General features: G+C 36.9%; 1 protein-coding gene across 1 annotated transcript in view; it reads left to right on the top strand.

Moving 5' to 3' along the window:
- Positions 1-13,122, top strand: part of Rab3gap2 (RAB3 GTPase activating protein subunit 2 (non-catalytic)) — a 72,300-nt gene that overhangs the window by 22,870 nt on the left and 36,308 nt on the right. Inside the window, exons 5-16 of the mRNA XM_013014987.1 lie at positions 603-650; positions 723-798; positions 1,315-1,416; positions 2,577-2,676; positions 3,293-3,391; positions 7,187-7,335; positions 8,171-8,250; positions 8,369-8,458; positions 10,332-10,471; positions 11,664-11,880; positions 12,406-12,549; positions 12,753-12,835. Coding sequence (XP_012870441.1) covers positions 603-650; positions 723-798; positions 1,315-1,416; positions 2,577-2,676; positions 3,293-3,391; positions 7,187-7,335; positions 8,171-8,250; positions 8,369-8,458; positions 10,332-10,471; positions 11,664-11,880; positions 12,406-12,549; positions 12,753-12,835 — 1,328 coding nt within the window. The remainder of the gene's footprint in view (positions 1-602; positions 651-722; positions 799-1,314; positions 1,417-2,576; positions 2,677-3,292; positions 3,392-7,186; positions 7,336-8,170; positions 8,251-8,368; positions 8,459-10,331; positions 10,472-11,663; positions 11,881-12,405; positions 12,550-12,752; positions 12,836-13,122) is intronic.

Genomic DNA, 13,122 nt, shown 5'->3' with positions numbered 1-13,122 from the left:
GTGTATGCTACTTCTGGGATTTGAACTCAGGGCTTAGATGCTTCCCATGAGCTTTTTTGCTCAAGACTAATATTCTACCAGTTGAGCCACAGCTCCACGTTGCCTTTTGGTAGCTAATTAGAGATAAGAATCTTTTGTACTTTCTTGCCTAGGATGGCCTTGAACCCTGATCTTAGCTTTCCAAGTAGCTACAAGCATGAGCCACCAGCACTTGGCTTGAATTTTACTGTATTCTTATTTATGCATACAATAAAACCAGTACATAAGGTCCCATTCTACTTACTTAATATCTTTTATTTTATTTTATTTTTTTTTGGGTCCGGTCATGGTGCCTGAACTCTGGGCCTGGGCACTGTCCCTCAGCTCTTCAGCTGAAGGCTAGCACTCTACCACTTGAGCCACAGCGCCACTTCCGGCTTTTTTTTTTTTTTTTTTTGCTTATGTGGTGCTGAGGAATCGAACCCAGGGCCTCAGGCATGCAAGGCAAGCGCTTTAACCACTGAGCCACCTTCCCAGCCCTACTTAATATCTTTTAAAATCAAATTATAGAGAAATAAAAGTAAGGTCAGTGGATAAGCATGTGATTTTGTTCTTGTTTTTAGGGAACGTGTAACTAGTGCCCTCTGTATCCCACTAGCAAGTCAAAAGAGGTAAGGATAAATAAGAGTTATCTCTTCTTCTTGATATCTGGCTATTAGGATCATAAATTTCATTTGTTACAGGAGTTCCACTGGACGCCCTGACTGGACTTGCATTGTAGTGGGTTTTACTTCAGGCTATGTACGCTTCTACACTGAGGTGAGTTGGGTTTCCAGCATTAAGAAAATTCTAGTTGTTGGGCTGCGAAGGTGGCTCAGTGGTAGAGTGCTTGCCTTGCATGCCTGAGGCCCTGGGTTCGATTCCCCAGCACCACATAAGCAAAAAGGAAAAAAAAGCCAGAAGTGGCGCTGTGGCTCAAGTGGTAGAGCGCTAGCCTTGAGCTGAAGAGCTGAGGGACAGCTTCCAGGCCCAGAGTTCAGGCCCCACGACCGGACCCCCGCCCCCCCCCCCAAAAAAAAGAAAATCCTAGTTGACTGTAATATCTAGTACCATGTGTCTTTATTATATGCTGCTTGAAATTAATGCTTCCTGAAGGCCAGGAGAGGCAGTAGTACATTTTGCTACAAGATACAGAGAAGGGAAATTGTATTCTTCTGAAAAGAGAGTACCTGATATGCATAGGAAACTACTGGGGAGATAGTACTATGTGTTCTGCAATTCTTGTTTGGGCACATTGATGAGAAAATAAGCTGAGTCTTTTGTGCTTCTTCCTAGAATGGTGTGCTTTTGCTTGCACAGCTTTTGAATGAAGACCCAGTGCTTCAGCTTAAATGCAGGACCTATGAAATCCCTCGACATCCTGGCGTGACTGAACAGGTTAGTGTACAAGACTGTTCAAAGCAACAATGGCATTACTTGGAAGCACTTTTTTTTTGAATGGAAACAGATACATGTCACAGTTAACTATGGTGTTTTATCTATTTGTAGCTGAATTTAAAATACCAATTTACTTGTATTTTTAAATGAAACATTACACTCTTGAGTGTGTAAACTGTGGCATGTATAACTATATCTTTAATTTTGACTTATCTGTCAGAATTACGTGTGGTAAAAGAAAAGTTCTGGTTTTATAGTTAAAAAGTCACTGTACACCTGTAATCCTAGCTACTGGAGAGGCTGAGATCTAAGGATTGTGATTCAAAGCCAATCTGAGCAGAAAAGTCCCTGTGAGACTCTTATCTCCAATTAACCACTCAAAAACTAGAAGTGGCACTGTAGCTCAAAGTGGTAGAGTGCTAGCCTTGAGCAAAAAGAGTTCAGGAAAAGTGCCAAGGCCCTGAGTTCAACCCTCTCCCTTGTCCCCCAAAGAAAAAAAAAGTCATTATAGAGCCACTTCTACCAATATGCCTTTATTTAGTGTGCAGTATATATGGTCAAACTATAATGTTCCTTCCTTTCCATATAATATACTATATGTACTATACAATGTACCTTCCTTTCTTGTACTATTTAGCTTCCCAAAAAAAAAAATGTAGTGGCTCCACATTATAGAGCTGTGGCAGAAAAGATTTCTTTATTTACGAAAAGGGGAAAAATCATTGGCATGTTATGAGTAATTAAAATATGTTTTAGACTTACGTGATTATCTCATTCAAGTGTTTATGGATAAACTTCAGGTGCATTTGCTTTCTATTTTTATATATTGCTTGTATTTATACAATGATGATTTTTTTTTTTTGCATGAAACTTAAAAAACTCCTCTTCCTCCTACCATCTAAATATCTCAAATGATTTCAACCATCCTCAAAAGCTCATTTAAGAAGAATTATAAGTCTTGGCCAAAAGACAGTTTGAAATTTATTTCCATTTATTCTTACTATTCCTTCCCTCATATTGCTTTGAGTATCAGATAGTTGACAGTTTAGTCATAGTATTTAATTTTACATTATTTGCGACCCTCACATATTAAAAATGTTTATTTGCCATATCTGTGCAAGAAAATGCATTATTTTCTCCACTTTTCATTTCTCAAACAGAATGAAGAATTGAGTATCTTGTATCCAGCTGCCATTGTGACTATTGATGGATTTAGCCTTTTTCAGTCTCTTCGTGCTTGTCGAAACCAGGTAGCAAAAGGTAATATTTTTGGCAAGAAATACTTTACCTTTTTTTGGGTGTGTGTGTGTGTTGGGGAGTTTCCTTGTCTCATTATGGCACACAAGACAGAATATGGAAGTGTTTGTACTTTACTCAAAGATTTCTTACCCCAACAAACTATTTCCATGTGAATGGTTACTTTTTACCATATCCACATCACGGTAGACAAGGAAATATTTTACTTACTTGTGTACTCACATACTTTACTTTTGCTGATAATTGTTTTATATAATATGACCTACTTACAGATTCTTTCTTGGCTCTCTGTGTGGCTAAGAGAAATGGCTTACCTGACATTTGATGCAGTTTGACTTCACATTGACTTACATTGCTTTTTTGGTATTTCTGTAGTTTTCTCTAAATTCTGAGCTTGAATGTTCCAAAATCTCCTATACCAATTTAGTCTTTCAAATAAATATTTACATTTTGTGTATATGTTATCATGTCATGAAGGAAATCTTACTTTATGCCTTGTCTCATTGCTTTGCTTTATTATTAGTTGTAGTTCTAAAATAACAAATTATATATTTATTTTTTTTGTAAGACTTCATTTTACCCATTAGATTTAAATTTGGATTGTCTTTATCTTTGACAGCTGCAGCATCAGGGAATGAGAACATACAACCACCACCCTTGGCTTATAAGAAATGGGGTCTACAAGATATTGATACTATTATTGATCATGCTAGTATTGGTAAGCATTACTAGTTTAAATTCTTTTTTTAATTTATTTGTGTTTTAATTTATTTATGTTTTGATTAAAGTATCTCATTTATTAGAAATGGGCATCTCTTATGTGAAATAATGAAGTGCCTTCAGTGAGACATTTGGAAGTTGGTTCAGACTCTGAAATCATGGACTTGTGTCTTTAAGAGATAGTAGTGGTTTTAATAAGGATTTAAATATGTCCTCAGCAACAGTATCATACAGTTTTAAGTTACTCACTATTTTGCTTAATTTGTTTATACTGACCATATAAATCATTCTTCAAAAAAATCTAACCCTTAAACCAGCAGAATATAGATTAAAAGCACATTTCTTCTTAAAACAGTATTTGAGGGCTTATTGTGTTCAGTATCAAGAATACAGGGATGAAGGCCAGATCTGGTGGTGCATGCCTGTAATACAGCATTCAAGAGGCTGAATCAAAAAGATGGCAAATTCAATGCCAGTTTGGACTACATGATGAGACCTCAGAGAATACAAAGGTGAAAGATACTCTGTCTGCTGCCAAGAAACACTGTCTAGTTGGGGGGGAAACACATGAGAATAGCTATAGTACTGCAACGTAATGATTGTTATTGTAGGCAAGTGGACAATTATATTGGATATGGAAGGCATCAGGGAAAAAAAAGGAACGTAACTTTCATCTAACATTAAAAGAATAAATAGGGCTTGACTAGGTGAACAAGTACAAAGGAGGCATTCTATCCAGCATATGTACAGGCAGAGGGGTGAAGTGCACACAGTGTGCTGAAGAAGCAGTGAGTGCCAAGGATGACCGGCAAGAGCTAGGCCAGACAAGTAGAGAGGTGTCTGATTTCCAAGGACTTGATGTGCCTTGTAGAGAAATATTTAAATGTTTTCAATTAGAGCTTTCTCCTAGCCACATAGAGAGCCAATGAAAGTTGCCGAGCAAAGGAATAACATTCTCATGTTTGCCTGTTAGAAAAATCACTTTGGTGACAATTCAGATGCTGGAATGGTCCAAGAACAGTAAAGAGAAGCCAGGTGTGTTATGTGCCTGTTCTCTTAGCTGTCCTAGAGGCTGAGGCAGGAGGATAGCAAGTTCAAGTCCAGCCTGGGTAACATGATGGTACCTCATCTTCAGCAACAACAAAACGAATAGGACTAGTAAGGAAACTTTGATTGATCTTCTGAATTAAGGTAGTCAAAAAAGGGGTAGAGAAGAAAATACAGCCACTGTAATATATGCTTGTTAAACATTCAACCAGTACATAAATACACTAAGAGAAAAGGAAAAAAAAATCCTCAAAATTCTACTATCTGGAGATACTCATTATTGCATATTTAGTTAACATCCCTCCAGACTTTGTAGTGTGGGTATGTAAGTGCTTATATAATATGTACACGGTCATGTGGAAAGGCATGTTTTTATAAATAGGGTTGTATCATACCAACAATAATAGCCCAATAGCCCTTTTCCTGTCAGTGCTTTCATATCAGTTGTGCTAAATATTTTATCAGCAAGTCCTATTAGATGACAGATGGCATATCTGACATGGGACATCAAAAGGTTTACTTATTTAAAAAAAGTGTGTATGAGAACCACAAAGGATGGTTGAGTGTCCCAGGGTGTTCTAGCAGCCAAACTAGGCCTGAAGAGAAAAGATAGGAACCAGTTCTAGAACTTTGAGACAAAGTCTGGAACCAGCATCTGTAGAGCAGGATGACCTCTGTTCACGGCCAGCTTTCAGGGAGTCAGGGAGATCGATGTCCTGACTTCATTCTTTTTCTCTCTTTGATCTCCTGATCTTCCCATTGTCTGAATTCAGCAAGAAGTCAACACAATGTATATATGAAGTTGTAGTTAGGGAAGGAAGCAATGTTCCTCTATAGGGCTTGGAGGATGTCTCGAAAATAGGTCATTTGGTTCCGTTCCCTGCATAGTGAATAGAGAACTGCCAAATTAGTGTCTTTACATTTTTCCCAATAGAAATACTAATGTACAAATTTGAAAGTGTCAGGGTAGGGCTGAAGCTCAAGTGGTAGAGTGCTGCCCAGCAATTGTGAGGTCCTAAGTTCAAACCCCAGTAGCACCAAGAACTTAAAAAAAAATCCAAAGTGTTGAGTTCAGTTCAGGATGTCTTCCCTGCTCTGTTAATTAAACTTTGGGACATTGAAACTGGCTGGGGAAAATGATTGGATAGAAAATCTATTTCTATTCATTTAATCCCCAGCCTACAAACAAACAAAAACCTTTATTTTATTATGTACATCTTTATATAAAGGCCCAGCAAGTAGCTATTATGTTCTAAGATTGATGCTAGAAATATAAAATAGTCCATAACTCTGGTGATGAAGGAACTAAATAAATAAATATGCTATTTTAAAATACTAATAAGTCTCATGAAGGAAAGAAGCAGAAGGTTGTGATTGAGAGTAAGGAGAACACTGGCAAGAAAGGGTCTATCCAGGGAACATACACTGATATCAAGATGGTGCAGGGTGAAGGAGCTCTGGGAAGAGCATTCTAAGTAGAAAAAACAAAATTAGAATATAAGCCTGCCTGGGGACCACAAAGCCTCAGAGTACTCAAGAAACAGACAGGAGGTTGATATGGCTTTACTGTTAAAGAGTAAAGAGGAAACGTGGACACCAGTGGCTCATGTCTGTTATCCTAGCTACTCAGGAGCCTGAGGTCTGAGGATTGAAGTTCAAAGCCAGCTCTAGACAGACAGATCCAAGAGACTCCAGTTAACCAGCAAAAAGCCAGAAGTGGAGAGGTTGGAGTAAGGTGGCAGACTGCCAGCTGTAAGCTGAGAGAGCTTAGATTTAAATTGCACAGGGATGAGGAGTTGGGGTTTTATCATTAATCCAGTGGGTGAAATTGGTAAATTCTAAGTAAGAGGAAGGAATATATTTTGAAATATCCCCTTGGGTACTGCTGAGAGAGAGACTCAAAGAAATCAAGGAGCTAGTTAGGCAAAAGAGAAAAGTGGCTTTAGTGTGGCAAAGGAATTGGAGGGTAGAAAGATAATGAAGTGTATTTCACAAGAGTTGTATTTCTTCAGGTTACCTTCTGATGTCGCTATACATTGAGCTAGCGGTATCACATAGGCAAACTGGACACATGAGTCTGAGGTTTAGGGAGGAAGTGAGATTGTAGATACAAATTGGGGATGGGGAAGGGTTAACTATGGAATGCCTTATATAGAGTTCCAAAAAGGAGGAGGGCCCATAGGATATGACAACTCTGAACTCTTATTGGCTATTTTTTGGATCAGTTAAAGAGGAATGATGAGAATGAAAGCCAAATAGAATTAGATTTAGGGTTCATAATAATCATTTCTACTTATAATTTTAAAAGTTCATAGCAAGGAAAATTATAAAAAAAATTGCCGCAACTCCACTTTTTAAAGAAAAGTAACTCCATTACAAAAGATTGAAGTTTTTACATTACAAATTTCCAAGCGTGGTTCATCCCTATAGTCCCAGCTATTTAGAAGGCTGAGGTGAGCCCAGGTATTCAAGGACAGCTTTGGCAACATAGCCAGACACTATCTTAAAAATTAAAAAAAAAAAAAAGGCAGATCCCTTTCAACCCCACACTTAACAATTTATAACAATTCACTATATAAAAACCTATAAAGGAATGTTGATTTTATAGTTTTCAACCTAACTTGTCTTCAACTAAACACATGGGATCTCAGAATAGAACTGAAGTAAACGCATAATGACCTACAATGCTATTGTCACTTCCGTATATTCAGATCTTGTCATGATTTTTATTTGTTTTGTGTGTTAGGTATTATGACATTGTCCCCTTTTGATCAAATGAAGACTGCCTCCAATATAGGCGGATTTAATGCAGCAATTAAAAACAGCCCACCTGCTATGTCCCAATATATCACTGTAGGGTCCAATCCATTTACTGGCTTCTTCTATGCTCTTGAGGTATGTGTTTCAGTACTGATCATAAGTAGGGCCACTTTTATTTTTCACCTTGTCTAAATTTTGCATACAATATAGCCTTAGTAATATAGCAGTATAGCAATATAGACTTAGTAGCTTATGTTTCTAAGTTTCAGTTGAAGTGATAATTAATCATAACTACATTTCTTTTAAGTTATTTAAATTAACTGAAAAAGATTAAATACTCAAGGTAAAAAAATAAAGCTTTGTTTCGGAAGACGAGTTCTTTTGCAACTTTCTTTTTATATTCTGGAACAGTCAAAAAGCTCAAGATGGTTAATTATGTCAGCCTACTGGGGGTTTGAATAAGTGAAAACTTGTGAAGGTAGAACAAGCCACAAGCATACTTGACATATGTAGTAACATTGCTTCCTAAATTAGGGAAAATCCAGGCCTTAGGTTTCACAGTTCTTATTTCTCACTTAAGAAGCAGTCATCTCAGAATTGACCAAACTTACTTTTATAAAAATACTTAAATTTTTAAAAAGAAGGGCAAGAGCCAAGTTGTAGGCAGATGGGAAATCCTTAGCACAGTTATAGTACTGTTGTCTTAATGGCCTACTTTATCATTTAGTGTAACTGAAGAGCAAAATTCTAAAGGTAAGTTAGACTGCTAGTTATATTTCAAAATTAGAGTAAGAATTTTTAAAATTATATTACTGCAATGAGGTTCTTACTTTTCAAAAGAAGCTGAGCTGCTAGTCCAGTTTTAGCAACTTTTAAAAAAAATTTTTTTAAGTAGGCTTGTTTAGACATTAGGTTTATTAGGTTTGTTTTCTTGGAGCTAAGTTTTCTCTTCATGTGTTGTGTCTTACAGGGAAGCACGCAGCCATTACTATCTCATGTTGCTCTAGCAGTTGCAAGTAAACTCACTTCTGCTTTATTTAATGCTGCCAGGTAACTCAGTAACAAAGATGATGTAATTTGTATCTAGCTTGGTTTTAGTGTATATTTTGATAGTCTATATTACAAAAACTCAAAACTCTAGTTTTATTCTAATTTTTCTTCTTTTCAGTGGTTGGCTAGGTTGGAAAAATAAGCATGAAGAAGAAGCTGTCCAGAAGCAAAAGCCCAAGATGGAACCAGCTACCCCATTAGCTGTAAGGCAAGTTCTACCAGGTTTCTCCTTTTAGTTTTTACGGATGTATATTATTACATGTACGGCATTTTAGTTGCCTATACTTGATTGTTGTCTTCATGAGTCTTTAGAAGCTTCTGAAAATCATCAATTTAGTGAAAATCTCACTAAATATAAACTACACAAGAAGAGTGAGTTTTATCTGTTGTATTCACAGCTATCTCTCATATAGCAAGTACTCAAGAAGTATTTGTAAACTGCACTTTTAAACAAATTTAGCTTCAGTTGCCAAAAAAAAATCAATCTAACAATAGCTATTGTGTTTCCTGCTTTAAAATGTTTATTTAGTTTGTTATTAGACTACAAACTTAAAAGGTGTTTAGTGACTTAAAAAAATAATCTCAGTACTTGGAAAGCTGAGTGAGAAAAAAATAACATGTTTGTGGCCAGCCTCAAGACGGGGTCTTGAGACTCTGTCTTGAAAACAAATGAATGAATAAATTAACCAGAGTCATTTGTATTCCAACTCTCTTCAGAATACTTGTGCTTATCCTTGTTTACCTTAGTAGGACTTTAGGATATGATAGTGGATCTGTGAGATTTGATTTAATTTTTTTTTTTTGTAGAGAGGAAGCATAAATTTTTACTGTCATATCTCTTTTTACCTAATGTAAAGTACCATCCTAAAGGGAAACATTACCTCCCATCCCTCTTTTTAAAGGTATTCTTCAACTGAACAAAGCAAACTAGTTATCTCTTAGTAAAAATATACTGAAGTTTGATTTTTTTTCACTTTATTTTAAAATATTATGTTGTAGCCAGGTGCCTGATGGTTAACAACTATAATTTTAGCAATTCAGGAAGCTGAGATCTGAGGATTACAGCTCAAAGCCAGCCCAGGGTGAGAAAGTCAATGAGACTCTTATCTCTAGTTAACCATTGAAAAGCCAGAAATGGAACTGTAGCTCAAGTGGTAGTGTACTCACCTTGAACAAAAAAGCTCAGGGACAGCACTTTTGCCTTGAGTTTAAACCCCAGAACTGGCACCCAAAAAAAAAAAAGTTACATTGTGACATACCACGTTTTCTATATTCACTCAAAAGTCAAGAAATTGGCCAGATGGCCTTATGTATCTCAAAAAGAATATGACAGAATTTTGAGTGCTTTTGACTCAGGAATTTTTTTCTTCTGATCTTTTGACAGTACATTATTTCACTCATAGTCTTAAGAAGGTTGATTTCAAATCAATAGCACTTTAGCAAGAACATTAGGAAAAGGAAAATTTTGATTCAGGCTGATACATTGCTGTCAAGCAAAATATGTTACCTAGAAAAAAGCACAGATTAGGAAGAACTTAAAATAGACAAAAGATGCAGAGCATTCTCAACTTTAGTTGATTGTGAATATACTTCGTATTTTCTAAAAATGTAGGATATGGATATCTGTACAGAAACTTACATGAGACTTATTTTTTATACATTTTTATATTGTAAATTTTTATATTATATGTGTTTAATTAGTAAATTATCTTTTTTTATAATTTTATTTATTTTTGTGAACATACTGTACAGAGGGGTTACAATTACATGGGCAAGACAATAAGTACATTTCTTATCAAGCATTGCAACCTCCTCCTTTGTTTACCCTTCACATCCCTTCCCAGCCTCCCCCCCCCGTCCCCTCACCCAATCTTCCCCCCCCCCACCAAAGTTGTAAAGTTCGTTTTCAACAGGACAACTTGTACTTCTCATTGTTGCAGTAAAATATCTTTTAACCTAGGCAAAATTCATATTTCTTTATGTAAAAACTATAGAAGAACTATATTTTATTTGTGCATTCATTTATTCTAAGTTTCCTGATTTGAATGTGATTTGAGTTTTTATTTTCTTTTAAATAACAGATTCGGTCTTCCAGATTCTCGACGCCATGGTGAAAGCATCTGTCTGTCTCCATGTAACACACTGGCAGCAGTAACAGATGATTTTGGCAGGGTGATTTTATTGGATGTCACTAGAGGAATTGCAATACGTATGTGGAAAGGTACTTATGGAAATTGAGAAAAAAAAGTTAATTCACTTTTTTTTTTGGTTGGTCATGGGGCCTGAACTCTGGGCCTGGGCACTGTCCCTCAGCTCTTCAGCTCAAGGCTAGTGCTCTACCACTTGAGCCACAGTGCCACTTCTGGCTTTTTTCTGTTTGCTTATGTGGTGCTGAGGAATCGAACCCAGGGCCTCATGCATGCAAGGCAAGCACTCTACCACTGAGCCACCTTCCCAGCCCACAAAGCTACTCTTGAGGCAGAGGTTCTCCCAAGTCTACAATGCTGAATTTTTCAGGTGTATTTAAGAGAGTAAAATGGGCAAACTCCATCATTATTGACTTGACTTAGTTACATCTTTATGCTTACATCAGTCTACTTAGTTCACTAGTAACAGTACCACTTTCATTCAGGTGCAAGAATAACAGACTCAAGTATACAACATGATCTCACCGTGAAATCCTCAGACCCAGTCTCCCTCCATGAAGCTGCCCCACTCATGGTTCTATCATGGTTCTAGCTTGGGAAGGAAGGAGAAGTAATATATGTTCATATTCAACTTGGTTTTTATTTGGAAGACAAACCTAGTGATCTTTCCAGAATTTTTAAAATTTATTTTATTTTATTTTATTTTTTTGTCGGTTGTGGGGCTTGAATTCTGGGCCTAAGCACTGTCCCTCAGCTCTTCAGCTCAAGGCTAGCGCTCTACCACAGCGTCACTTCCGGTTTTCTGGTGGTTTATTGGAGATAAGAGTTTCACGGTCTTTACTGCCTGGGATGGTTTTGAACCACAATCATTATATCTCAGCCTCCTGAGAAGCTAGGATTACAGGCATGAGCCACCGGTGCCCGGCTAGCCACAAGTTTTTTTAAAGGAAGGAATCTCAGAGGGAAGGAAGGGAATAGGAACAGGTGCTAGTTTGGGGAAAATATCTCAGAAAACTTCAATGATACCCAATATTTCTTTCTAAAAAAAATTATCTGAAGCAAATACAGGTGACAAAGTATTAAAACTTGGTAAATTTCTGTGACAAATTATTATATGTATTATCCTTTCTGTTGAAAATATTTCTTAAAAAAGATAATGTACTTCTATAGCTTTTCTGATTCTCTTCCTTAAATTGTCCAGTGCTTCAAGAGGCTACTCCTAAGCCCAGAGTGACTAATTGGCTTCTCTTTTCCTGTGTCTCCAAGGGTACCGAGATGCACAAATTGGATGGATTCAAATTGTAGAGGACCTCCATGAAAGAGTACCAGAGAAGGTGGATTTTTCCCCCTTTGGAAATACTCAGGGTCCCAGTCGAGTAGCTCAGTTCCTTGTGATTTATGCACCAAGAAGGGGAATTTTAGAAGTCTGGAGTACTCAGCAGGGACCTAGAGTAGGAGCTTTCAACGTGGGTAAGCACTGCAGGTAAGCTGCAACCTCTGACATTTTGCTGATTGTGAAAAAAAATACAGGGTTGTTTTTCTTAAAGCTTTTTATTAAGGCAACTTAAAGATTACAAGTTGCTAGAGAACTGTAATTATCTTCATACAGGTTTTTCTGTGAATACCTGATATGTAATTAAGTATTTAATAACAAAGAAATATTACTAAAAAATTACCTGAGGCAGTTGAATGAAAGTTAGGTTGGCATAGCCATTTGTCCCTTACTCAGCTGTAAAGACTCAAAAGGAAAGTTTCCTTCATGCTCTGCTAGTGATGATGTGTGCCATTGAAACATAGGCCTGATTGTGTTTATTTAGTTCTCTAGATCCTTTTAAAGCCAATCAACTCTTGTCAGTTGAGACCTGCTTTACTGGCTTTTGGTATCAATATTCATTTGCTAATGCTCCTGAGTTAATGGTGGGATGGTGTCTCCTGGCTATTATAAAAGCACCTTTTGGCATGTCTCCTTTTTCTAATATTTTACCATTTTGGTATATGATTTCCTTAGATTACTGTATCCTGGCTATAAAATAATGGGTTTAAACAATGTTACCAGTCAGAGTTGGCAGCCACAGACCTACCAGATCTGCCTTGTTGACCCTGTCTCTGCAAGTGTGAAAACAGTGAATGTTCCTTTCCATTTAGCTCTGAGGTAAGCTTACTGAGCTAACTTCTGATTCCCTTACCTCACTGTGCTTTGTGATTTCATCACTAGAGGATAACTTTAATATTAAATAGGGAACATATAAAAGGACACATATAAAGAACAAAGAAATATCCGAATTAGAAGAAATAGTTTCATATTCTGTAACCTTTTGTGTTTGTATATGTGTAAACTTGTATTTATTATTATAGTGATAAAAAGAGCGAACGAGCCAAGGACATGCACTTAGTGAAGAAACTAGCAGCTTTACTGAAAGTGAAATCTCCCGATCCAGGTAGGTAAACTTCAGCAACATAGTAGAGCATACTATCCTGTCATTTTCTAAATCAAGAAAAGAGGAGAATATGTCTGAGACAAGCAGAAACGGTCAGATAGGTTGATGTTAGGCTAAATGCACCCCAAGATAAGGACTCAAATGTTTTTTTCTTTCTTGCTATTGTTTCTAACATATTTATAAGATATTTCTTGGGGCTGGGAAGGTGGCTTAGTGGTAGAGTGCTTGCCTTGTATGCATGAGGCTCTGGGTTCGATTCCTCAGCACCACATAAGCAAAAAGAAAAA

Source organism: Dipodomys ordii, unplaced genomic scaffold (assembly GCF_000151885.1).
Source record: "Dipodomys ordii isolate 6190 unplaced genomic scaffold, Dord_2.0 Scaffold26, whole genome shotgun sequence".
In the NCBI taxonomy this organism is placed as follows: Eukaryota; Metazoa; Chordata; class Mammalia; order Rodentia; family Heteromyidae; genus Dipodomys; species Dipodomys ordii.
The sequence above is the reverse complement of the archived record's forward strand: the minus strand, read 5'-3'. Positions and strand labels throughout refer to the sequence as shown.